The following is a 27,325-nucleotide window of genomic DNA, read 5'->3' on the forward strand; positions in this document are numbered from 1 at the left end:
GCCGTTCGGAGTCGGCTTGAAACTGTAGGTTCCTCCATTTGTGGAACAACATCAAGACGCACACCACAAATAGGAGGAGGAGCTCGGCCAAACACCCAAAAAGGGTGTACGCGCCAATTATATATATATATATATATATATATATATATATATATATATATATATATATAGATACCAATTTGATCAAAAAGTTCTCGGAACAGTGATTTGTGGATTTGGGTTTGCGCCGGATTTGGTCCCAAAGGACTTGAATTTCATGTAACGAATACCAACTAAGAGACATCGGATTCAGCTGATATGGTACGGCGATTTTTTTATGTTTGATCAACTGAAAATAACACTACGGGTAATGCGTTTTAACAGCCGAAAGGAAGTGATGGAAAAACCGAAGACGGCCCTGATGATTATACTGAAAATAGAGTTTCAGAAATGCTTCGAGAGCTGGATAAAACACTGGCATAAATGCATTGCAGTTGATGGGGAGTTGGTTGCTTAAAGAAATGATTCATCCAGAATCCAACTAGCGCTTCCGTACCATTCTGTTGTCGCATTCTCGCTACCAACTTGTTTAATGGCTATATGCAGCATGACTATATCCAGTCTGTGCGGTTTAGAAACCTTATAAGGTTGTTGACGTCTAAGCCAGACAGTTGTTCGCGACTCTCGAATAGTTGACATTCTCGTCTTCTATGTAAATGCACCGAACGTAATTGCACAGGCTGATCTTTGTATTCTCCGTATGATAAAAGTGCTTCTAAATACTTTGCGCTGGATGAATTTGGGAGAGTTTGTGCATTAGGGCGGGTCGATTTAAAAATCGCTCATTGCTCTGTGAAAATCGTATTCTAGGGATCAAAATAAGAAACTTTGCCGAAGGAACCATACCTCCAAAACGAACTCTGATGTCCCCCAATTTGGGTCGAACGAAAAATTTCACTTTGACCCATTTAGAGTGCTCCAATCGAGTCCAAATGTATGACCGACCCGCACTAACTTTGGACGGCCAATCCACCCATGCCAGTGGCACACCCCCTGGAACTCCCCTGGGGGGTTCCCCATACAATCATTTCAAAATATCACCATTTTTGGCCTTTACATGAGAAAAGAAACTAAAAAGTTCGACCCAAATTGGGGGACATCAGAATTCGTTTTAGAGGTATGGTTCCTTCGGCAAAGTTTCTTATTTTGATCCCTAGAATATGATTCTCACAGAACAATGAGCGATTTTTTTGCCTCCTCACAAAAGACACTAAAAGTTCGACCCAAATTGGGGGACATTAGAATTCGTTTTAGAGGTATGGTTCCCTCGGCAAAGTTTCTTATTTTGATCCCTAGAATATGATTTTCACAGAGCAATGGGCGATTTTTTTGCCTCCACACAAATCGACCCGGCCTATTGTGCATTAATCAGTGTCGGGATAATGTGGAGTACTTTGAAGGCAATAATATCACTTTTGAGGAATAAACTTGTATTGTGAATGTTCTGAATATTTTCCGAGAACTTTTTGATCAACTTAGTATTTCGCTCAGATATGTATTTAAACCGCTTTCTTAATAACCACTCAGCCAAATAATTCAAAACTTAATTAGGTTATATATATTACAAATTTGGGCTGAGTATGCATTGATCTAGAATTTTTACCCTGAAATGGAGTTTTTTAATTCTCTGGCAATGATTCTAAAAATATCGCATAGTGTATTTGGCTACAACACTCACCTTGGTATGTTCAAGATGACTATACCCTGTAGTGAGGGCAATGGAATACGCTGACCATCACACTCCAACTGCACACGCTGCTCCAAGTTCTTACAGGTCTTCTGTAGCAGTTGTTTGGAACCCAAAACGCCATACCACATATAATTTTTGGCACGCGAACGACACTTCTCTGGATGCTCTTCACGTTTATTATGAAAATCGAGTGAGATTTTCGCATCAATACCAATGCCGAAGTAGTTGTTCATTACACATTTCTCATGATACCCTGCCAGCAAGGTTTCATCGGGGTCCATAAGTGGACTTACGGCAGCACAAAGTGTATCTGCATTGGCTAATAGGCACTTGGAGATAAAACCAGTGCCGTTCGCTAGAGCTAAAAAAAAAGTTAGTATAAAAAAAATAAAATTGAAATTAAATGAAATTTTTTGTTCTATAATAATTGTACTCACTTGGCCAATTTGGCAGTCGTACAAGTGGATTTATAATCGGCATTTTTTTAGCACCTTCTTCGCCAGCCATGCGCTCTTTATCTTTGCTACCCTTTTCGTCGCGTTCTTTGTCACCACCTAAGCCACCAATACTGCCAGCACCGAAATGATCAAAACCGAATAATGCAGAGCCCATAAAGAGGCTAGACTTGGAGCCTTTTAATGTTTGTAGATTTGGTAGCGCTTCATTGGGCTGCAAAGATACGATTTTGTTTGTTATCGCAATAGCAGTACTTAAACTAAAATCCGCTAAGTAGTGTGGAAAGTATCAGATAGTATTGCACTAACTACTATAGTAAGTAAAGGAGGAAAGTGTTTTAGAGTACAGTGAGTGTAACATGTTCATTATAACATAAGGGAGAGTATGAGTGGAGAAGTGGAAAGTGGAGAAATGGTGTTTAGTTTGTTACTGCCGTTTTCTTTTTTTTTTACAGAAATGTTAGATCAACTGTAGTTACTATAAAGCATAATTAAATACTTTAGCGTTACATATACAAAGTAAAGAAGCAGCAGAAGGCAAGAAAGTGAGTCAAAGAGCACAAATGATGTATGATGAGCGTAGACGAGACAAGAACAGCAAGAAGAAGCACAGCCGAAAACAATTGGAAAGTCAAATATACAGAGTATTTAGGGTGAGAATTTAGGTTGCGGAAAAGAATATACAAAGCACCTAAAAATTTAAATGTTTTTCAAACAAAAGTACAATATGTATGTACAATGAATGATATGGAAAATGAGATAGTAAGAAAGATGAGAGTTGACTTTGTGTTGGACCATTAATTACATACACAGATGGTAAAGAATTAAGGGTACTCGCAGATACTCAACGAGAATTCGGGTGGCGAAATCAATTTGTAGTTCGTAGAAATATTACAATAGAAAACATTCGAATCACAGTAACTGTAATAGGGGAAGGCAGAGGCTATATTTTTACATTACTATGCGCCAGCCATGCACCTACTGGATATGCGTAGAGTTTCACGAAACAATTTGACGCTCATGTTTTTTAATGAATTTAAATTTATTTGAAAGTTAGAAAAACTCTCTTTTAATAAATATTTCTGTATATATAGGCTCAAAGGCGTTGGCTAAATGAAGAATACTAGATTTGCAAAATATACGTCCGGACACTCTTTTCAACTATTGAGTTCTTCTTAAGGATTATGCTTTGTAAATAAATGCAGCTGCTGCCCTGAATAAACTGGATAAGAGTAGCGAAATATTCTAAAGCACCATCGATTTTGTATGAGGATACATTTTCTTCATAGAAGGTGTCACCAGCTGGTACAATCGACACAATTAAGTTAAGTGAATATCTCATCAATTAAATGATTTCTACGGCCCCTATTGTAGATAAGTAGCAAAGGTTGTATGCGCCTATTATAATCGTATATAAACATATAAAAGGTCCTCTAAAATAAGCGCCAAATTTTGTTTCATACATTTTTTTAAAATTAAGATTTTCTCAAGTTACACTTTTTAAATGAAAATACGGCTCTTAACAATGTGAAAATTTTCATTTCAATTTCCACCATGAGCACGTCTACAGGTAAAAACCATCAAATAGCCGTTATATGAATGCCTATTCTTAACAGAACGTCCAGTTTCCACAGAACCAGTTTCTTGAAATTTTTCACCAACCTATTCATACGATTCTTTCCATCATAAAAATCATAAATTTGCGATATGTTGTTCTTAAAGTTCGACCATTTTCATAATAAGTTTTAATCATTTTAAAGCTTTGTTCCGTCGTGTAAAATTGTATATCTGTCTGACATAAAGAAAGACACCGTCTAAAATTTGTTCACTACTGACGATTTACATTCTCCATTGAATAGCCATATATGAATCAGACAGCTTGCAGTTCAAAGTAAGCCAAATTAGTCGCTTCCATAAGGTGAACAGGATTTTTTTTTCCCTAAATTCTAACAAGGGCAAATTAATTGAAGAAGACAAATTTTTGAATTGTTTGAAGATTCCAAGTTTATCCGACTATTCTGCGTTATTTTTTATTCAAAGAATTGGATATTCTCTAAGCGAAATCTCTAGTATTTAAAAATCAGCCGCTATTTTTTGATGTCTTTATGCTAATTGGATCTCTAGAGCAGGTTGAGACAAGCTCGCTGGCATGGTAAATTATTTAGCACCACGGTTTCCCTACCTTAGCTCCAATGCATGGAAAATAAAAAAAAAGTCATCTGCGACATAACAACCTACCAAACACATCTGAATACAAATGTATCAAACTAAACTCGTCCTCAGCACTTTCAAATATTCCGATGATAAAAATATGATCTCCAGAATTTGTAGCATACAATAAAATATAGACGGGGGTTTTAAAGTTTATCCAGTATCCCATACTCTTCAAGCCAGGAAAAGCAAATGAGACGGTTATTCAAACCGCTTTCATTCAGGTTTTGAGGTGTTGAAAAGTTACCAGTCGCCTAACCCACAAGTTAGGACAAGAACCGGGTGGAGAAGGGAGAGCAGTAACTGAGGTAGATCATATGAAGCCACCAGTGATTTCTTATCAGGAAGGGCTCTATCTATATCTATATCTATATCTATATTATATCTATATCTATATCTATATCTATATCTATATCTATATCTATATCTATATCTATATCTATATCTATATCTATATCTATATCTATATCTATATCTATATCTATATCTATATCTATATCTATATCTATATCTATATCTATATCTATATCTATATCTATATCTATATCTATATCTATATCTATATCTATATCTATATCTATATCTATATCTATATCTATATCTATATCTATATCTATATCTATATCTATATCTATATCTATATCTATATCTATATCTATATCTATATCTATATCTATATCTATATCTATATCTATATCTATATCTATATCTATATCTATATCTATATCTATATCTATATCTATATCTATATCTATATCTATATCTATATCTATATCTATATCTATATCTATATCTATATCTATATCTATATCTATATCTATATCTATATCTATATCTATATCTATATCTATATCTATATCTATATCTATATCTATATCTATATCTATATCTATATCTATATCTATATCTATATCTATATCTATATCTATATCTATATCTATATCTATATCTATATCTATATCTATATCTATATCTATATCTATATCTATATCTATATCTATATCTATATCTATATCTATATCTATATCTATATCTATATCTATATCTATATCTATATCTATATCTATATCTATATCTATATCTATATCTATATCTATATCTATATCTATATCTATATCTATATCTATATCTATATCTATATCTATATCTATATCTATATCTATATCTATATCTATATCTATATCTATATCTATATCTATATCTATATCTATATCTATATCTATATCTATATCTATATCTATATCTATATCTATATCTATATGTATATCTATATCTATATCTATATCTATATCTATATCTATATCTATATCTATATCTATATCTATATCTATATCTATATCTATATCTATATCTATATCTATATCTATATCTATATCTATATCTATATCTATATCTATATCTATATCTATATCTATATCCGTATCATATTGAAAAAATCCTCATCTCTCTTTGATCTAGTTGCCGTAGAAAAATCTGTTCGTTTAGTTAACCAAATCTAGTTAATCCCTGAACTGTGATGGCGGCCAATTTTGAAATACTTAAATCGTTAACCAGTTTCTTAGGGCACGGAACCGAATTGCAGCGGGACAGCGGATTGACGGCTGGTGATCAGCTGATCCACTTCAGTCGGTCAAACATAATTGCGACGGGCCGGTTTTCAGCTGACATTTTGTGGTTAAAATAAAATTAACTTTGTAGTGAAATCTTTTGGTTTGCTATAATATAAATAAACAGCTTATTTCTAAATTAATGATAATTTCCAGAGTTTCTGGTGCAAATCAAATATTATTTGGTAATCAGAAAAGCAACCCTGAGTCTTCAACCTGTCAGAGAAACTAGAAATGAATCTAAGTATTTTGCCGCCTTAAAAATAACCGACGACAAGAAATCTGTTCCGCGCAATTCTGTGCAATTTAATGTTATTAAATGTGTTCTAATTTTGACAGCGGATACCCGTCAACTCGTACCCGCTGGCCGCTGCAATTCTGTTCAAGCGGAAAGTGCAACTTAACCGTCACTGCGAACACCTAGCTTACTTACTTATTTCCCCTCAACACATTCTCCACCACTTAGCTCGTAACTTTAAGGATAGTCCATTCTCGCTACATCACGTGTCTCGCTACTGAGGGTCTTAGTCGCACTTTTCTACGAACAGCTGAGAAAAATGGGTCTGTTATAGGCAGATAATATCATTTTAATAAGCTTGGCTGAAGATACAAATCCTACTAATTGGAAAAACAAGGGAATAGATTATTGGGCACAGAAAAACGGATAAAGCAGAGTGACCTAAAGATAACTCTAAATCTACCCAGCCCAAATAAAGCTCTGCGCTGCATTGAATTCATGCCTTGAGTGAACTCAACGGACAATCATATCATATGATATATGTATTTTCAGTTTTGAAACCATATCTGCACGGACTGCCAAACGACGCCTTCTCAAAAGCACCCTATGTTTCTGCAAAGAAAGTCTAAGGCAATACATCTTTTAATAGAATTTTTTATAGTTCTGCTTGATAAACTTTTCGAAACCATCTAACAATATCTCTAAGAAAAATATTGACATACGGACAGAGAGGGTGCGAATGCGCAGCACAACATCATTGACATCATATTAATATCATATTTAGTTCTGATCCGGTTTCTAGGGTCTAAAAACAACATGCCTTTTTTTTGCTGAAAAATATTGTAGAGAAGGTACTCAGCTGCCGTACTATAGTAGGCATACTTATGATGGAAAACAATGACAAATATTAGGGTGACTCACCAAAGAAATTTGCGCGGTTTCCAACGGAATTATAAAATATTTTAAATATCACGACGCCCATTAAAATATTTCAGAAAAATCTTAATATTAACACGAGCCGAACCGATTTGGAAATGCCTCCAAAAATCGAGTTTTTTTAAATTGTTTTGAAATTAGTTCTAAAAAATATATTTCACATCAGATGACGAAAAAGTTTAAGCTTAAAACTCTGCATACAAACGTTTAAAATTTGTATTAATGGAAAATTATGAAATAGTAGCACCTTTACTTCTGTTTAACTCCTTAATATTATTAAAACTCTTAATATTTTCGCAAAATATTTTGGCGAAGTTCGTAAAATAAAATAAATTTTATAATTTCGTTAGAAAAAGTGTACATTTTTTTTGTGGAGAGTGATGCACTCTGATAAATATTTTACAGTTATGCATTAAATGAGTTTAATAATCACTTTAATAACACACATATTAGGGGGTACCTATACGAGGTGTAGCTATTAAATAACCAGACTGACTCCATGAAATATTTCATTTTAATTTTGTACATATCATATTTATATGTATATTACCAACTTTAAAACGGAATCCTTTTAGACTTTTTCATGAGGATTTTCCGTTGTTGGAAGCAGTTTAGAGGCCTTTTTCTGTCAGCTCTTTGTCGTTTTTCCTTCCACAGCACAGCATAACTGGACGCAAATGAAGACTTCACTTTAGAAAACAGATAAAAAGCACACGGCGTATGATCCGGTGAAGAGAAATAAAGCAGATGGTTTAAGAATGGGATGCTGTACTTGGCTGGAAACCTCTAGACAAATAATGTGCAATTTTCCGGCAAAAAAGAAAATTAGAAAAAGGCAAAAACAAAAAAAAAAACTCTAAAGTGAGCGAAAATTATCAGCACAATTTTGCGCTTGACAAAATTACTAAATAGTAACAATTGATCAAGATTTTTATCAAGCTGAAAGCTTTCTGTTATTCTATGCAAATATTGAGAAAAATCTGAAATCTTTAATGTTTATCGCCTTTCCCCACGCTTTGGTAAAGTCGTATTGTATTACATGAAATCTTCTGCATACGAAAGAGAAGGCTTTACACTATCCAACTAGCAGTCGCTGGCATTTAGTGCAAGGGCCTTTCTTTTACATCAGAGTTTGTCTAGTTATTTAGTAGCCAAGCTTTATATGCAAACACTTATTACTTCAAGTTCAGAAATGTTTTTGGATCGGCTTATAGTTTCGGAAAATTGGTACAGAAGGCTAGCATTAGGGGAATCGTTAAGAGGGGTTAAAACCACTTTTTCAATGAGGGGCATGAAATTTATTGACTCGCAGGGATTAACTAGCAAGGAAGAAGACACGGAATGCTTACCAATGGTATTAGTGGTCTTATGAGAGCCAATGTGGCCAAACGTATATCCGGCTCCGCGACCACAAAGAAACGCAAACCCAGTAATCCATAAGAGCGCTTGGAAAGGCAATTTTTCGAATTCTTTTTCTATAACCACAACCATAGCGAAGTCAGATGCATATGTATTTAATTAATAAGCTTTGTGTATGTATGTATGCATCTATGTATGTATGAATGTATGTATGCAAGAAGTGAAGAAGAGTGTGCGTACGAATACTGTGTTCCTCTGAAAGATTCCTTGCCGAGTGATCCAATGATTTTTGGTCATTATAGTAAATTTTTGCTTATTTGTAGGCTTCGGTTCATTTTAGCATTTACAATTTTTTGTCTTAAATTTTTTGGGATGAAATATACTTCGAAAAAATGTTTTGTAAACCAATTGTAGTTTGGAAAAATTTTTCATTTTTTTTTTTTTGAAAAACGCCCCCTAATAATTATAATACAATAATAACTACTTTAATTTATAAAAATTTATTTTTTTCGTAACTTTTGAAAAATACCCATTCCACACTTTTTTCATAAAGCATTGAGACTATGTGCAGTATTCTCTGAAAGTTTCATATTGGTAGGATTCGATTCTTTTTAAAGCTTGGAGTTTTTTTTTTTTAATTTTTCAGGATAAAATGTACATTTAAAATCTTTTTGTTTTGGCTTGTTTGTAGACTTAGGTCTTTTTTAACCTTAATAATTTTTTTTTAAATATTTCGGGATAATTTGAAAAGTTCTTTTTTTGGAAAAAAGCTTTAGTTGGAGCATTTTGTTATGTTTGACTTAAAATTTAGACAATTTTAGACATTGGAACTTATGAAAAACAATCTCCTCCAGATTTTCTTCTATTTTTTTCATAGATTTTCATTTTGTCCATAAATGTTTTTTTTTATATAAGTGCCCAAGACAAATCGAGCGGGTGGTTTTAAAACATTTAAAAAACAACTATTTTTCTTTCAAATATTTATATTTTTATCAAAAAATATACTTTCTTTTCCAAATATTTAATCAAAAAATATTTTTATTGTTTTTTAAAAATATTTTTTTTTTATATAAATGTTTTTGTGTTTTTAATATTTTAGTTGGAAAACTTTTTTGCTTTTTTTGCTCCAAATTTTAGACAATAATATGTTTTTTGGAATTTTTGAAAAACTTTCCCCTCCAGATTTAAAAACTTTGTTTGGAAAAAATTTTTATTTAAAAATTTTGCTATGTTTCATAAATGCTCAAAATATGTTGAAGGGGGTGGTTTTGAAGAAACAAAATAAAAAAACTATTTTTCTTCCAAATATATAATTTTTTAAATTTTTTCCCCTTTTTAACAAAAAAATAACTTTTTTCTAAAGAATCTAAAACAAAAAATAATTTTTTTAAAAAGTGTTTGTTATCCTAAAAATTCTAAAAACGGAAAAATTCTTAAAATGTTAAAAAGAACCGAAGATATTTCACATTACAAAACTATGCAGATTTTCTTGAATTTTTTTTTTTCATAAATGCCCATGTTTGTCATAAATGCTCAAAACAAATTGAGAAGTTGTTTTGAAAAAAATAAAAAGTACTATTTTTGTTCCAAACATTTTTATTGAAAAAAATATTTTTTCTTCCAAACATTTTTATCAAACAAATTTTTTTTTTTTCTACGGAATCTAAGACAAAAAATGAATTTTTAAAAAGGGTTTGTTATCCTAAAAATTCTAAAAAAGGAAATATTCTTAAAATGTTAAAAAGAACCGAAGATATTTCACTTTAAAAAACGCTACACCCAAATTTTCAACATGTATTTAATCTGACATTTGCCAACATTTTTCCAAAATGGTTTTCTAAAATGTGTTTTGTTCACTTCTTATTATATTCAAGCCTAAAAATAACCAATATTCAGCAAAATGTATGACAATGTCGAAAATATTGTACTTGAATCACTTGCCATGGAATCGCTCCTTTGTAAGATTACAGTGTCTTGTGTGTACTTCTGGTGATTGTGTGGATCAGTTTAACTTTCTTGGTATTGTGAGTGCGCGAGTGTACTACTAAAACATAATGATAAGTAGATGTGTGAATGTGTTGGTATTAATAAACTAATATAAACTGTGTAGTGTAGCGTAGATTTGTGTTGCTTCGTATGGCGGCAGTGTATGTGTGTATTAAGCAATTTATTGATAGAAAAGTACAGCTGATGATTTGCATATATGTAGTTAGTATTGAACGAGTATAAGAAATTTTGAAATACGTACCAATTGGTTTTGCTAAATTTGTATTTTTTCGTTGGTTGTTTTTTTTTTTTGGCAATTTGCCAATTGACAATTTTTAAGAAATATAAATTAGGAAAAATCATTGGTAAAAATGTGTGTAAGCCTAAGCGAACCCTAACATAGCAAATTTAAATTTATTTAATACATCTTTTTATCTTTCTCTTCATAACAAATGTTTGTATGTATATAAAACTCGCTATCTACCGCACTGACCTTCGGCCCATATCTTTTCCTTCTTTTGTCCTGTTCTCACTCTCCCTCAATACATTATTAACATAGCTTCGTATAAGCATAACTGCATATGTATGTATAGCTCAGCTCATTATGATACTTTTGAGGGGTACTTACCTTGAAGAGACTGCCACAGCTGATGCGTCGACTGGCGGCCGGTGAGGAGCTTAAGAATTTTGTATGTTCTGGATCTAAGCTTAATAAATTTGGATTGTAGCCCGAATGTCGTCGATCCTTTTCTGCATGTTCGCGTACCGTTAGGCTGGTTGTTGCATGACTCGAATGTCGCCTCAACTCCATCGGCAGCATGCGGGCTGATAAAAGACTGGCCGCCGATGCTGCATTCACTGGCTTGATTGCATCTCCACGTAATGGTGTTGGCGGGCGCACAACTACACTTATCTGCGGATAGTTTGGATTTACATCATCAAAGGATTCTTTCTTACACGACTCATCAAAAGTAATGCGCTTTACATCTTGTCCGTGTCCAGATTTTTTCGGTGATGAGCTCAATGCTGAGCCAAGTGTTGTTGTTGTTGTTGTCATAGTTGTTATTGTTGGTTGGGTGTTCAAAGTGTTGGTCATTGTGGGTGTTGCCTGCAGTTGTTGATGGTGGGAATATGGCGATGACATACTTTGGAGGTAACCACTAGAATCTACTATCGTTGTTGTTGTCGTTTCACTTTCCGCTAGTGCAAAGGTCTCAATATCGCATATCTCAATCTTTATAGCCATTTCTGTGGTAAGTTCATCTTCGAACTGTTGGCCCCTCGAGTATGCAGTGGCGGTGGTGGTGGTTGTTGTTGTTGATGTTGTGGTTGTCGTCGTTAATGTCGCGGTCGTTGTTGTGGAGGCATCAATGGATAGTTGTTGTTGTGATATAAGTATAGAGGATTTGGGTTTGCGGAGGGAGGTGCGCTTTTTGGGACGCTTTTGTGGGGGCAAGAATGTCGTCCGCGGGCAGCCCAAGGAATCAATTGATTTGCGCGCATATTTATTTTTGAATTTTCAATTAATTAATCCGAAATAGATCGATGCCGTACGAGTTTTGGGTATGATTTGGTAGGCGAAATGTAGGAAAAGGCGGCGATTAAAGAAAATTAAAACCAAACAAAAAAAAAAAACAACAACAAAAAGAGGCAACAAAGTTGTGGTTTAGCATTTATACACATACACCGTCAACACCATCAACAACGTACAAGTGCAAATGCACCTAACTTTCTAAAAGCATTGCATAATAACATAACACGCACATACATAGTAAGTAACTATATTACATATGCATATTTACTATACATACATACATACAATACAGACTGGCGCTAAATTTGATGCACAACTCACCTTGAAGCTCTGGCGCGCTATATCATTGCCCTCCACAAACTGCGCCAGACTGCAGTATCTTGGTGGCTCACGCATCTTTTGATCATCACAACGATTGTCTATTTCGAAAACGATATTTTCAAAACCGAACTGTTGCGGATTCTCATCGCTATCCATACGCGCCAATTGTGCATAGCGGGGTGGCGATGAGTTTCGCCGGTTGCTTCGTTGTCCGCCCATACTGAGCGATTTCTTGCGTATCGACTTGGCTGGTGCTGGATTGGTGTCCGAGCAAAGTGTTGTCGTGTCATCGGTAATGGTGTTGTCCTGCAGTGCGCACGTTATATCGTGGCCTAGCACCGAACTGATATCATCCATGAGTGATTCGCCAGGCACGGCCTCTGTTTCGTCGCTCGTCTCTGGCGAGTCGATATGTGTGAAGGAGCTGGCATCAAGATTCTGTATATTAAGCGGAAACCGTGTCATTTTAATAATCTAAAAATTCATTCAACTGATGCTAAGTTTATGTTTAACTACTCAAACTCAAAGTGGGTTGATATGAGAACACCAGGGATCGTAGTATTTGAGTATTATACCAAAAAAAAAACTTAAAATTTATTTCTTAATTTGAGGTTTCAAAATTTGGGTTCAATAAATATAATCAATTTCTGAGTTTTCCTGTATTTTTCAGAAAATACCAAATGTCGATTTATATCCTTTTGATAAAAAATTAAACTAATTTTTTGAGAGTTATTTTTTTGAATTTCAGTTTTTACTGCCTTCTAAGCTTTTTAAACGCTGTGTCAAAATTTCAAAGAAATCAGAGAAAAACTTACTTAGATATTTGACTTTAACTGAAGAAGTCTAGTTAGGGAGATTTGAAAAAATGTTTTTTTCTGTTTTGTATTCTTCATAAAATTAAAATAATTAAGGATAATTATAACTTTTTGTTAAGTCTTTATATTTTTGAGTCTTTATATTTTTGATCTAAAATAAAGCCCATTTTTTCAGCGTTCGGCCAGTATGATGCCAATTAGGCTTAAGAATGCTCTATCAGTGTTCCAGGATTCCAAGGATTTTATTAACAAAAGTATACTGATAATTTATATGGACGATAGTACTAATGGCTACTGTTGAATTAGACGAACATTTGACGTTATTGAAACTTGTTCTTCAGAAAATCGCTAAGAAGGAGCTTCAGCTTAAACTGTCTAAGTTTAAATTTGATCTTAGTAATATCGAATATTTGGAGTATTAAGTGGATCAACATAGGGAGGCTATTAGAAGATATCCTATTTCAAAAATATTAAAGTAATTGCACTCTTTTATTGGACTGTTCTTATTTCAGAAAATTCGTTTCTCAGTTCTCAAAAAAGAGTGAAATTTGATAAAATCACCAGTTTTGCCTGTATACCGAACTGCGTTGTGATGCAAGTGCTTACGGTTTCAGTAATACTTCAACGTCAAGCTGACAGAAAGTTTCATCCAGTTTTCTCTTTCTAAAATCCAACAACGGCAGCCGAAAGCAAATATCATAGTTTGGAATTGGAAACATTGCCCATTATTTATGCTTTGCCGCGATTTAGGGTAGACTTGGAGAGGATTCTGTTTAAGATTGTTATAGATTACAACTCACTAACATTAACATTCAATCCTCGTATTGCAAGGTGTGTCTTGGAAATTCAAAATTATGAAAATCATGTATCATCATGTGATCTTGAATTTCTATTGCAGGCGACTCAGAATCGCGACCCAGATATACTGAAAGTGCATGAAAAATTAGAAAGGGAGTCATGAAGACTTTTTGACCTTAAAGATGGAATAGTTTATAGGGAAGATATGAAAGGTCAGCTCTACTTTTATGTTCAACGTGAAATTGAAGATAATGTTATAGGATGTATTCACGGAAAAATAGTTCTTTTAGGGATAAATAAAACGTATAATCAATAGAGGATGCACTATTGGTTTCCTGAAATGGAACTCAAAATAGAAAAGTTTGTAAGGAACGGTCCACCGAATCGATAAGAGTCTTTATAGTGTACCAAACCCAACTTTTGCCCCTTGACACAATCCACATAGACCATTTCCGTCCGTTGCCTTCACTGAAATCTAAAAGAAAATAAAGGGTGGGCCATGTAAAATTTGCTTTTTGAATCGGCTATAAAAAAAAACTAATCAATATTTTTTCAAACTTTTCTTTTTTATTTTGAAGATTGAACATTGTCATTTATGAATGAAAAATAATATCGTTCAAATGACTGCCACGACTGGCTTTACAGTAGGTCATTCGACCAACCCAATTTTTAAGCCCCTTTTCGATTGTTCGGGCTCCAATTTCATGAATGGCAACTTCGATTTCGTGTTTTAAAGCATCAATTGTCTCTGGATGGTTCGCATAGCATTTGTCCTTAACGGCTCACCACAAAAAATAGTCCAACGGGCTTAAATCACAGCTCAGAGGCGGCTAATTGATATCGGAATTTCGGCTGATTATTCGGTTTTCAAAAACGGTAGCCAAAAGTTCGAGTGTAACTTTGGCAGTGTGACAAGTTGCACCACCCTGTTGAAACTACATGTCGTCCATGTCATCCTCTTCAATTTTTGGAAACAACTCGTTGAGCATGTCACGGTAACGCTCGCCATTTACTGTAACCGCGGCTCCTCGCTCATTTTCGAAAATAAATTGCCCGATGATGCCGCCAGACCGAAAACCGCACCAAACAGTGACTCGTTGTGGATGCATTTGCTTCTCTACAGTAACGTGTGGATTTTCTGAGCCCCAAATCCGACAATTTTGCGTATTGACGTAGCCACCGATGTGAGAATCAGAAAGGAAGAAGAAGACTCACCACTTTGGAAATAGGTTTTCAATATTTCCCAATTTTGTTCAAGCGTATAGCGTCCCATTTCGTAAATGTCAAGCCTTTAAGTAAATTATGAACACATTTGACATGCCATTTGTGTTACCATTCTCAAAATAGGTGGTTCAAAAAGCAAACGCTATATGGCCCACCCTGTAGTTGCTGGTACTAATCGATGCATTTACTAAATATGTCAAGCTGTAACCCGTCAACTCCACCAGTACAAGGGAGGCCATTGATTCCTTAAAAAATAATTTCAGTATTATAGTAGACCAGTAAGAATAATCTCAGATCGCGGAACTAGCTTTACGACTTTTGAATTCAGTGAGTTTTTAGTCAATCATAATAATATATAAGCCATAAAAGTTTCTGTTGGATCCCCACAATCAAATGGACAGGTTGAAAAGTTCTACCGAGTTTTAACCCCTATATTGAGCAAATTAAGTGAGCCTCTCCAGCACTCTGATTGGATTTCGAAACTAAGTCCAATCGATTACGCTCTTAACATAGCTCCACAGGTAAAGCCCCATCAGATTTACTTTTTGGTTTAAGACAAAAAGGACCAACAATTTATGAACTTTCTGAATATCTGAAGTAAATTACGCTATTTTGGCGCCTCAGCGGCGCAACGAACGGTATTTCGAACAAGGTCATAGGCCTGGCAAAGATTTCTCTGTAGGTGTTTTTGTTGTGACTTTGTAACATTCACAAAAAAAGTTACCCAGTTGCTACAAAATGGAATTATCGAAACGCGTTTTATACGATTATGGAAAACTATTAATAATAAAGAAGAATGATTTTGGCAAATGAAGAGTTATTGAAAGGCAATACCAATAACGTACATTTAAGCTGGTATTTCATTTAACTTATTTTATTTTTTTATATGATCGAGGTCAATCATTTGTTAGGTTGGATGATGTAGCTGAAAGGTATTTTAATTAAGTACTCTCTAAGTATTATAATTATAAGCCAATTGGCCGCATCTAACCAACGAAAGAAAGGCAATAAGAAGTAGGATGTAAAAGAAGGTGACGCTACGTTCAATATCCCGCTATAAAGAAGAAAAGCGATAATTGGGAATACGTTCCTTTTTATTTATGCCTGTTGGTTGTTCGATGGTCAAGTCAGTCGCTTGTTTTTGGTGAGTGGCTTCTCTTGCGTCAGATAGGCCTATATTTTATATTAAAACAAATATTTAAGAATTTAAAAAAATAACATCAACCGAAGAGACTGGAAATATTTGCAAAGTTCAAAAAATTTGTTTTTATTTCTCTCGAAAAACTAGTTTTATTTTTGATAAGAAAGTTTGTTCAACGATGATCGTATTTTCTGGTCGATTAATAAAATGTGATTCTTGATAATAAAATTCACGTATATCGCTCAACAATTTTTACAACATAAAATACTCATAAAGACCATCAAAAAATATGTACGCCTGTATAATCGAAACTGTTTTACAACATTTGACAGCTTTTAATTATTATTCTCGTTCCCTGCTGAATACAATTCGGTGGTTTAGGTATTGGATGCAAATAAATTAAGGGCTTTTTCTTAATTATAGGTGGGAAAGAAGTTTTCAGTGTCTTTTGAGTATTCGCATCCTTTTGACACAATTGTTTGGAGGAAGGAAAGGTAAACTTCTTTCTGCACCTTGCAGAATTCTAAAGCCAGCAAGCAGCCTGTCTCAACTTCGCAACTTGATATTGTTCAATGATTGTGCGTGCCTTGCCTTTTTTAGAGTACTCACAAAGTGAGCTCTAAAGGTTTTTGGTTCATCTTCGTTCAAAGTTTCTATTGCGTCAAAAAGCGGTCTCATCGTTAAACACACACTTAAAGAGACACCCTATATTGATGGACTTGGCGTTATGTCAATGTCATGCTTATTGAGCCGATAATAAATCAGAGCCCCAAGTCTGGTAGTATTTAATAAAGTTATTTTAAAAACATATTTTTACTAAACTGATTTGAATTAAATGGGGTTAACCCTTTCAGGAATTCAGAAATTATTTAATTATATTTTGTTAAATTTGTTAAAGTTACTACTCCGTGGTTTTTGTTAACGCTGATTACAAATCTCTCGTTAGCTATTCAAAATTCTACACGGAGGATCCAAAATCACGGACAATAATTATAGAAAACAAATTTTTGCAGAAATGTGTTTTTGTTCACTCATTTTCAGTACTAATTGTCTCTTGTAGCAAGAGTATTGGGGTTTGTATGAAATTTGATTAGTGATTTTTTGGTCGAGCTATCCGCTGCACAAACAGGCGAATGGATACTTAGCTATTTTGTGGATATTGCTCCAATGTCCTAGGCAATAATGGTACATACACGAGGCAGGGAATTCTGACTTTTCCATAAGTATTTTAATAGCTCACTATACAGGGAGACCCATATAGCGGTTTCTTTTCAAAAATTCGGTATATTATTAGTTTGGTCAAAAGAGCAACCATTCGTATTGTTTATGGAATAAGATTCCATTCTTGTAGTTGCCTCTGTTGGCTTCGCATACTCCGCGCATTCTATTAACTCCTACTGGCTCTATCCGAAAATTCCTAAAAATACTTACTTCTTTGGCATATCTCACCTGTATTATATCTCCCAATTGCAGTGGCTGCCCCGGCTCTGGAGTCTCAAGTTGTTTATCGAATATCTCCGACGCTACACTACATTCCTCATCGCCAATAGCCGATAGTACATCGCTCGCTTCGCCACCTGGCAACTCATCCGATGATGACTGCTCCTGTATGAATTAAAGAGAAGTTGTACGCAATTAATAAAGTAATTAGATCACACGCGGCTAGCACATGAAGCATGAGCCGTGCGGTACGTACAGTGGGCAAATCTGTGTCAATGATTGTTATGCACTCGCTTGAGTATACATTTGGGGCTTTAGGGGATATGACTACGTTGGGTACCTGCAGTTGGCAAGCCACATCACTGAAACGCAGCTCCTTAGTTTTTTCGGTTACTGCTTGTTCGTCTTTTCCACATTCGTTGGCATGCTCTTCCTCAATATTTACACTTTGCTTTCGTTTCTTTTCCATATCCAACTCACGGCTCATGTAATAGTTGCGTTCAAATACCTCAATTGGACGATAGTCCGAAAGTGGATCAATAATCTGTTCGCTTGTCAATATTGGTACACTGAGAAAGTCGATTTTGCGTTCAGTCGGCGAACTAGCATCGCTGCCATCACCTACTATAGGCAAACGATTGCCATAGTCATCGATGTTGGCACCGCCACTAAGCGACAATCTACCGACACGATAGACAATCTCGCTATGACCATTCTGTCCATTCTCCTCGATTTCTTGTATAACTTCGGGCACACCTGAACTGCGACGACTATCCGCAAATTGGCGTGGTACTGGTAGGCTAATTGAGTTAAAAAAATTCTCATCGACTGAGTCACGTCGTGTATCGGGCAGTGGGGATATGCATGTGAGACGTGACGTTTCCATGGTGGGCGAAATTATATTGATTGGCGGTATGATGGGTAGCGGTGAGGAACATGGTGTCGATTCGCCTGAAGCATTGGTTGGTATTTTCAATGCCTCGAAGGGCGTAATCGAGAGCTTACGTTGATAACGCTTGGGTCGACCGGGTTCAGAATGTTCGACTACATTGTACATGGCGCGTTTGACGCTGTTAGCGCGGCACTGCAGCGATTCACGTTCAGTAGAACGCAGCGAGCGGCTATTGCGTCGCTCATTTGTATTGAATTGTTCTTTTTCGTTTTTCTCGATTGATATGTTTGGATTACTGAAAAATGTATAGAATTAATCATACAGTTCGTATCACATAAATATTTATAGGCACTCAATTTCATGAAATTTAACCCAACTTACAGCAGTGAAGACGATGGCGAGGGCGTGGGCGAGGCAGTTGGTGAGTTGGACGCGCTTTTGGCAATTATACTACTGATTGTCGCTAACAAGTCATCACCCGCATGCACACCAGTCTCCTCTTCGCGCAAAGCATCCAGCAACATGCCCAACTTCTCGCGCAATATCTCACATTTTATCGCCAATTGTTCGTCGTCCTTGCGACTCTCACAGATCTGTAACATTAGTTCGTCGAGCGTCTCGCAAAGTGTTTTTGTGGCAGTTACGAGCGTCTGGGCGTCCTCCGTTTCGACGATCGAACGTAAATTTAAATTAGCCGCTGTAACCATGCCCGTGAGCAGTGCTTCTTGTGCACTTGATAATGACATTTTCGGTGTTTTTGGTTGTACAGCGATAGCCTTTTCGAAGACCATAATGCTCCAACGGTCGAGCATTTTCGTGCTAGCAGACTCATAGCGCTCGAGTATTTGTGGCAGATGTGCGTCATCATCGCACGATGAGCCCCAACCTAGTACGCGAGCCAGATCATTGCCAGTACCGAGTGGCAGAACTGCGACTTGGCATTGTTTCTGAAGAGAAACGAAGAACAAGAGAATAGAAATAGCGAAATTGTAAAAAAGGTGATGGAATGTAAGAAAACAACTCATAGATTGAGTAAAACTTTCCAAGTACTGCTCGCTGAATAATTCTGCTTCCGTCAACCACGTACGATTAGTGTTAAAGCTAGAATTTTATAAGTTTTTAAACTTCGCAAAAAGTTTCTAAAAGCCCAGAATATTTTAAAATCAATGAACGCCATTTAGCCGAGTATAGGAAAACAGAGAAAGATAGTCGGAGTTTTGGACTGTCACGTTTCGTTAAACTCAGAAAAAATCGCGTAAGTGGTTATCGCGACAATTAAGAAGAAGACGCAGTTACCCTGAATGTCAATAATAACCCGAATATTATATGGGCTTATAAGAATAAGCTCGCTAAATTTTATTGAGGAGTTCATATTTTTCTTTCTTCTTTTGTTCTTGCCGGTCTTCTCAATGTTGTTGTTGACTGTAGACTGAAAATTGAATGAACTGAAAACTGAGTGAACACGACCGTCAACACCACAAGAGAATTCACAAAATTGAAGGAAGTGAAGTGTTTCTGTGTAGACGAGGTCTAATTAAACTGTCTTGAAAGAGAATTGCAAGCATTGAAAATATGTTAGGTTAGGTGTCCTCTGGCTCACACCCGGACCCCATTGTAATGCCACGGGGGGAGCTTGTCGCTATCTCTCCTAAAACCAGGGTGTGCTTCTCAAACATTTTGGAAAATCCCTGACTTCTGAAGAACTGAGCAGGCACAGAAGCCACGAGATTGTCTCTTCCTCCTCCTCATCTATACAACTTCTGCAGAATTCATGCGTTTGCACACCCATCCTTTGGGGAGTGTTCCGTTTTGACTGAAATCAGTGGGCTAATACTGCGCTTATTTTAGCTTAGTAGAGATTCTTTGAGTTTAGCATTGAGAGTCGGCCACAATTTTCGGGCGATTCTGCAGATGGTTTCATTACGCCATCTTTCGTTCGCTGGTCTTACGAATTTCTTGAGGGTAAGTAGCTTACATGTTTGTAAAGGTATGCCTATGTCATTGTATATATATGTACTCAGTGGTCAATTTGGTGCCAAGTCTAGCTAATTCATCTGCTCTGCATGCCGCAATGGCGAGGAAGCCATGTTACCTTTAGGTGAAATGACTCAGTTATCTTGTTAATAGATTTATGGCATTTCATGGCTACCTTGGAGGTTGTAGACTACTTTGTGATATCATTTCCAGATACTGTATCATACTGTACCAGTGTCGTGGCTTTCATTGATGCCATCAGCTTAGCTTGAAAATCACTACAGTAGTCAGGGAGTCGAAAACTAAAGAGATCCTCAGCGGTTCGGAATACATACTTCTTCCCACTCTACCCTCGAGTTTTGAGCCATTTGTGTATACATGGATCGAATCGCCCTATCTTACATCGTCTCGTTGTCATTCTTCCCTTAAGGGTAGCAGGATCGTGAAAATTGTAATGGCAAGTGTAGCCCGGAGTGCGTAGTTCACCTGTAAGGGAAGCTGCAAAATACCAGCTAGGATGTTATAGTGACCGTAGCTCTTATTTGACCACTTACTTAGAGCGCTCAGCCTAATTGCCGCACTACGCGCGATATATCTTGTCTGTAGATCTATCGGAAGGAAGTTCAGTGTCGCATATAATGCTTTAAATGGCGCGGCATCGCACCGGTTATAAGAACTGTAGCTAGTATTTGAACCTTGTCAATTCTTTTGATGCTGACCCCCTTCTCAAGGGCATTCCACTATATTATTATATTATATCATTCTGGTTTCCAATTCCCACTTCTTAATAATTAGTCTTCCGTAGGAGTACAACACCGTCATGGCTTTACGTACTCTATCTGCGACTGCATTGAAAATAATGAGTCATGTCACGATGGAGAGAATAATGAGATGGCACCTATCGTAGTCCCGTTACTTTGCTCTCAGCGTATTTGACAGCTAGTTACGTGATTTTAGCTCCAGTATGGCCAGATTACCATTTTCGTAACTTGATTTTGCATTTTTTTTTGTTATTTAGTCTCGGAGTTTTAGTTCTTTCTTCATGGCATTTTTCTAGCTGTTCTAATTAAAATGTAATGTTTATAATTTTTTAAATAATTCACCCAGTTTTATTTAGCTTTACTTTTTTTTAACATCTGGTGGCATTGCCCGCGATTACAGGTGTTGTTGCTTTCGGCAGTCAAATCTCTCTCTCGCTAATGCAGTGTTGCCTAGCTTTGGATATAAAAACGCACTAAAATGCCCATTCAAAGAAAATAACCCAACAAATTTTTATTGAATCACTTAAAGAACTTTGTATGTGTCACAAATTGTTTTTAAAATGTGCGTTTTTTTAAATAAATGTGTTATGCTTATGCACAATTTAATTTATGAGTTTTTGTTGTTAAGCGAGACTCTTTTGTTAAGGGAACGACTTTTTTGCTATATTTGAAGTTATGTAACCAAATAAGGTACTCTTTTTGTAAAAATGTCAGTATGGTTTCTTTAGTATTTTCTGGTATTTTTTTGCTTATTTTTACAATGAATACAACTCTTAATGTCCTATGTCTCACTAAGGATTGATGACCGGAAGAAACGATTACACCTCTATGGTTTTAATTCGCATTCAATAAATTCAAAGGCTTTTTAAAATGTGTAAAAAGGTTTTCAATCTTAAGAAGAGTTCAGAGAAGAAGATTTAATATTCTTGCATAACCTTAAATGGAGCCAAAAATTAAATTTACACTTTCAAATTATCAAATTTTATAAGAGTAAAAAAATTTTCATTAGCACTAAAATCTTCTCAGAGTGACTTTTTTTAACCTTTTTTTGTTTAATAATATACAATAGTTTGTTTTTTAACTTAAAGTTTCGGTAGCTTTAAATTTAAAAAAAAAGAAACAAACACGAAACTTAAAAATTTTTGCATTTTGGGTATAAAAAAGCATTAAATTTATTGTTGGTTGGCAACACTGCACAACTCAGCATACGTGACGTCACGCACTCTTGATGGGCGCAATCTTCTTTCTATCATTCTTGGAGTCATGCCACTAGCCGTGACTCTTCTCGATAATTTTATTATTGTTTTTATTTGCAAACTTTTCGTCAAGTGAGTAGAGCCCAAGATATCGCGCAGAGAAGAGGCGAAGAGGCGAACCGAAGGCGCCTACTATTTTGCTTAGTAATTTAGCCTGTTGAGGATTCCATGCCATACTTCTGATTTTGAAGTTCGTTTTTAATAATGATGACCTTAAGATTTACTCTGTCATGGCGACCGCTGTAGATCAAATTTGCCTACCCTGGCAGAGGGCATTGTTGGTGAGAGAAAAACTATCTTATTTCAACATTGTGAAATGCTTTTAAGTAGTTTTTTCTAAATAGTTTACATTTTAACTTAACGACAACCTGTCATATTTGAGATTCCAAATTAAAGTCTGTGTGAAGACAAATACTTAGGAGCATTTTTCGACTTTCGAGGCTCACGTTCTCCAGTCATATAAATTTTTAAGCTGCGAAGATGTATGCCATGCTAACTGTTGTTCCCTAAAACGCTTTTGGAATACAGAAAATAAATTATGCTAGCAATATTAACTTGCTTATTTGAGACGAATTTCCAGGCTCCCAGAAACTTAATTGAAATTATTAAAATAATAAAAGAAAACGACAAAAAAGTATCTTATTTCCTCAGCAGAGCACAGCTTGAAAAGCAATATATAACGGCCAAAGATCGGTATGTAAGTTAATAGTTAGAATAGCTAGATATTAATTAAACTGTCGAAAATTTTCGAAAAAAAGCCGTTTACTCAAATCTAAAATGTAGCTAAATAATAGTTTACTTGCGTAGATATTCTTATATACATATAAATCCACATGAGTATACTCACATGCATATTGAAGCGATCGATCTCGCTGAGCACCCATCCCACGGAACCATCACCGGAGCAAACAAGTATCCGAAACATTTCAAAATGTCTGAAGAGACGCAAACCCAAACTGGGACCGGTCGATATGAGGTCGAATACTTGTGCTGGATTCAATAGCTGCTTAAAGCGTCGTAAAAATTTGACGCCTTGATTGTCACCTGATTTCGAATTGACGAATACTAAAAGCGGCGAAAAATTACCCTTCGGACTTTCCACATCCCAAGAGTCATCATTGCCTATAGAGTGCACACAAGTTGGCGGTACCACCGACAATTTGGCTGGTCCTAGCGGGCATGCGACTGCAATCTGTGGACGACAAGCCACGTGTACTGTCTCGCGACACCACAAGCAACGCCAATCCTGCAGACGTAAAACAGAGCCGCAAGTCTTCTTGCAAACGGCACATGTTGATGACACCGGCAAATTACCCTCCATCCATTGATGTGGCATAATAATGCTACCGTCGCGATCTTCAATAATATCCTTGCCAACAGTGGCCAATGTGGTCCATTTACAATTGGCAATCGCTTTGGCGGCGCAACGCTTGTGCACTTTACATTTGCACACTTCGCAAGACAGCCCGTGCGAGGTGACGCCGGATAACGCATCGCGGCACACATTGCAATAGGTGGGGCGCGCATGTGATGTGGCATACCAGTGATGATGATTGAAGAACAAATCATGTTGCTCGATGAAAAAACTATCGCCGCGTGCACGTGCCGGTATAGAGGCAGATTTCAGCGAGGTAAGCCAGTCTTCCATTTCGCGGCGGGACTCGGCACAAAGCACTAGTGAACGTGTGGCGGTGATTACCTAAAGGGAGAGAGTGAAAGAGGGAAGTAAATAAGTAGAATATAATGAATAAGCATTAACTAAGGGGACAGCAAAAAATTTTCTTCAAAATGAACTAACTATGAAATATATGTAGTACTTAATTTTAATTTTTATAATTATTAATACAACGTGACGTAAAAAAAAATTTCTAATTTTTGTTATTCTTTGCCGTAGACAGACAAGAAATAGAGCGCCTAAAGGTTAAAATAAATATTTCTATCTCCAAAATATTTTTTTTTTTATTTAATATTTCAAAAACAAAATTGTATGATTAACTTTGTGCCACTTGTAGAAGCCCTAAATTTGACATTATATTATTAAATTTAGATTTAGATTTATTGGAGTTTTACACTTCAAACTCATGGTCTGTTGTGCCCTCTACTCATCACGGTACCTCAACCAGACCCAGTTCCCTTATTAAATTTAAGATAGAGCTGGGTTGGACTGACCTTTTGTCTGACTGCAAATGGTCGAGATGTCTCAACCTTCTCCACGCTGTAGCCCTGCATTCAAGCAGAAGGTGCATGGAAGCCTCTTGGGATTGGTCACAGAAACGACAAGAAACAGTGCACCATATCCCAATTATGCGCAGATGACTGCGCAGTCTGCAATGGCCTGTGCGAATGCGCGACAGAGTCTCTGGTGAGAATTATGAGTTTTTAAAACCTCTTTTGGTTGTATCATCCCAATTTAGTATTTTTAAACTTTTTTTTTATAAAAAAATATATTTCATTCTACAACCACGACCATAATAATCCAAATTACAAAGTTTTGAAACAAGATTTATAAAAATGGACAAATTGCTATCAAAATTTCGAAATTTTTATTCAGAATTTTTTGAAAAAAATTTATTATAACAAAATGCAAGTTTGATGTTGTTAGAGACTTTCATTGATTTTTCTTAATTTTTTTTTCATAAAAAAGTTTCTCATAATGGCCTGAAAAGCCAAAGATCTTTCAAACAGTATGCGTAAGGTGGTATTCATCCCAACCTGTGTTATCCGTTGTGTCGACCGAGGGCATGTGAGTTAATGTTACTGTATTTTTTTCTTGTCACATTTTAAAAAGAGAGATATATATACTCTACCAGCCTCGGTAGTCTAGCGTAAGTGCACTAGCCTGCCTTCCCAGAGGTTGTGGGTTCGAGTCTCAGTCCCTCTTTCCTACTTTCCCTCTTTCCCCAAAAACTTATATTTTCTATCCGTACTCCCGCACAATAATCAGCGCGATATTTGCATTGTGGCTGCTAAAACAAGCAGAAACAAAGAAAAACACATTTCATCAGTGGCACCAGTAAGAGGAAGCGGGCAATCGTGGTAATAGCGCAGACACACCAAATTTAGCGAAATCCTCAACCATCTGCGCGATCCTTCTGACAGAAAAATTTGAACAACACAGATGGCGCTCCAAGCAGTAAGAAAGTGTTGCTCCTAAGCCACGACAGAAATCAAAATAGATTTACGAAACTCAACTGAGTCTTGTTGAGGCCCTATGCACCCGCAAGAAGTGAACAAGAAAAAAAAACCAAACAATGTTCGCGTTTTGGACAATACTTATATCAGTGTTGACAACCAATAACTTCAAGTTGGGAAGGACTTTATCTACCTTGGGAACAGTGTTAATAACAGAAATGACGTCAGCCTGGAGATCAAACGGAGAATAACTCTTGCCAACAGGTGTTACTTTGGGCTCAGTAGGCAACTGAGAAGTAGATCTCTCTCTCTCTCTCTCTCAGGACTTAGCTGGCACTCTACAAAACGCTCATCACTGCTGTCGTAATATATAGTGCAGAGGCATGGACGATGTCAACAGCGGATTAAAAAGGTTTTAGGAGCCTTCGAGCGAAAAATTCAACGTAAGATCTTTGGCCCCCTCCGCGTTAGTGAGAAGTACCACGTACGGTGGAACAACGAGTTGTATGAGCTATATAGAGACATGAACATATCAAGCGTGTAAAAATACAGCAGCTATGCTGGCTTAACCATGTCACCCGTATGAAAGAAGACGCTCCAACAAGGCGAAATTACGACACGGCACCCCAAAAAGGAAGACGTGGAAGAGGAAGACCACATCTCCGTTGAAAGGACCAAGTGCTGCAGGATCTGTCTTCACTCGAGATTTCCAACTGGCACCAACGAGCGCAGAAACGGCTGGCACGCCATTTTGGATTCGGCCAAAACCGATACACGGGTGTAGCGCTACATAAGTAAGTAGGTAACCAAACAATAATTCTTGCACTAACCGCAAGTTTCGACGTGCTATTCATCAGTGTTGTGTTCCGTACCCAAATTGTATGTCATATGTGTCATTATGACCATACAAATCATGAATTTATCAAGGCATATGTGTAGCTAATGCATAACATATCATGCCAAGATTTACATCTCTCTCTTTCTCTCTGCTGATATATAATACTAAAAAGTGCTGAGCATCCTCACACACTCAGTGTGACATAGTGAGACCAATTACTTTGAGCTGTTATTTTTACGAATATTACGAGCTCTTCTGGTTCGGTACAGGTACTTCGCTATACACATACCTTCTACTCAAATATGAACGAGACGTTATCAATAAAACGGTCCGCGGATGACATATGGTAAAAATAATTTTTTTGTTTTTTCGTACGACTGTTATAAGCTTACATGGCAAATTTCAGCGTGATATGTCACATAGTTTGTTTTCTGTGCTACTGTAAACAAGTCAAGCTCGAGTGTGTTTTTCGAATTTAACGATGGAAATTCAAGTTGAACAAAGAATTTGTTTGAAATTTTGTTATTCCAACAAAATTTCGGCTTCAGACGCCTTAAAAATGTTGCAGACAACCTATGGGGACTCTGCTCTATCGCGTGCACGTGTTTTCCAGTGGTACAAATTGTTCAAAGAGGGTCGTACATCAACCCAAAGAACCACGCCAAAGCCGCTCAAAAA

At 36.2% G+C, this 27,325-nt stretch overlaps 1 protein-coding gene across 1 annotated transcript in view; it reads right to left on the reverse strand.

Moving 5' to 3' along the window:
* Window positions 1-24,340, reverse strand: part of LOC129235784 (diacylglycerol kinase eta) — a 31,947-nt gene extending 7,607 nt beyond the window's left edge. The window contains exons 1-9 of the mRNA XM_054869823.1: window positions 23,525-24,340; window positions 19,068-19,633; window positions 18,042-18,981; window positions 17,804-17,959; window positions 12,377-12,814; window positions 11,150-11,962; window positions 8,526-8,651; window positions 2,167-2,398; window positions 1,718-2,090 (exon numbers count right to left, since the gene is read on the reverse strand). Of these exons, the coding sequence (XP_054725798.1) occupies window positions 1,718-2,090; window positions 2,167-2,398; window positions 8,526-8,651; window positions 11,150-11,962; window positions 12,377-12,814; window positions 17,804-17,959; window positions 18,042-18,981; window positions 19,068-19,633; window positions 23,525-24,325 (4,445 nt within the window). The 5' untranslated portion in view covers window positions 24,326-24,340. The remainder of the gene's footprint in view (window positions 1-1,717; window positions 2,091-2,166; window positions 2,399-8,525; window positions 8,652-11,149; window positions 11,963-12,376; window positions 12,815-17,803; window positions 17,960-18,041; window positions 18,982-19,067; window positions 19,634-23,524) is intronic.
* Window positions 24,341-27,325: the final 2,985 nt, after the last annotated feature.

The sequence above is a fragment of the Anastrepha obliqua genome, chromosome 1, assembly GCF_027943255.1.
Source record: "Anastrepha obliqua isolate idAnaObli1 chromosome 1, idAnaObli1_1.0, whole genome shotgun sequence".
NCBI lineage: Eukaryota > Metazoa > Arthropoda > Insecta > Diptera > Tephritidae > Anastrepha > Anastrepha obliqua.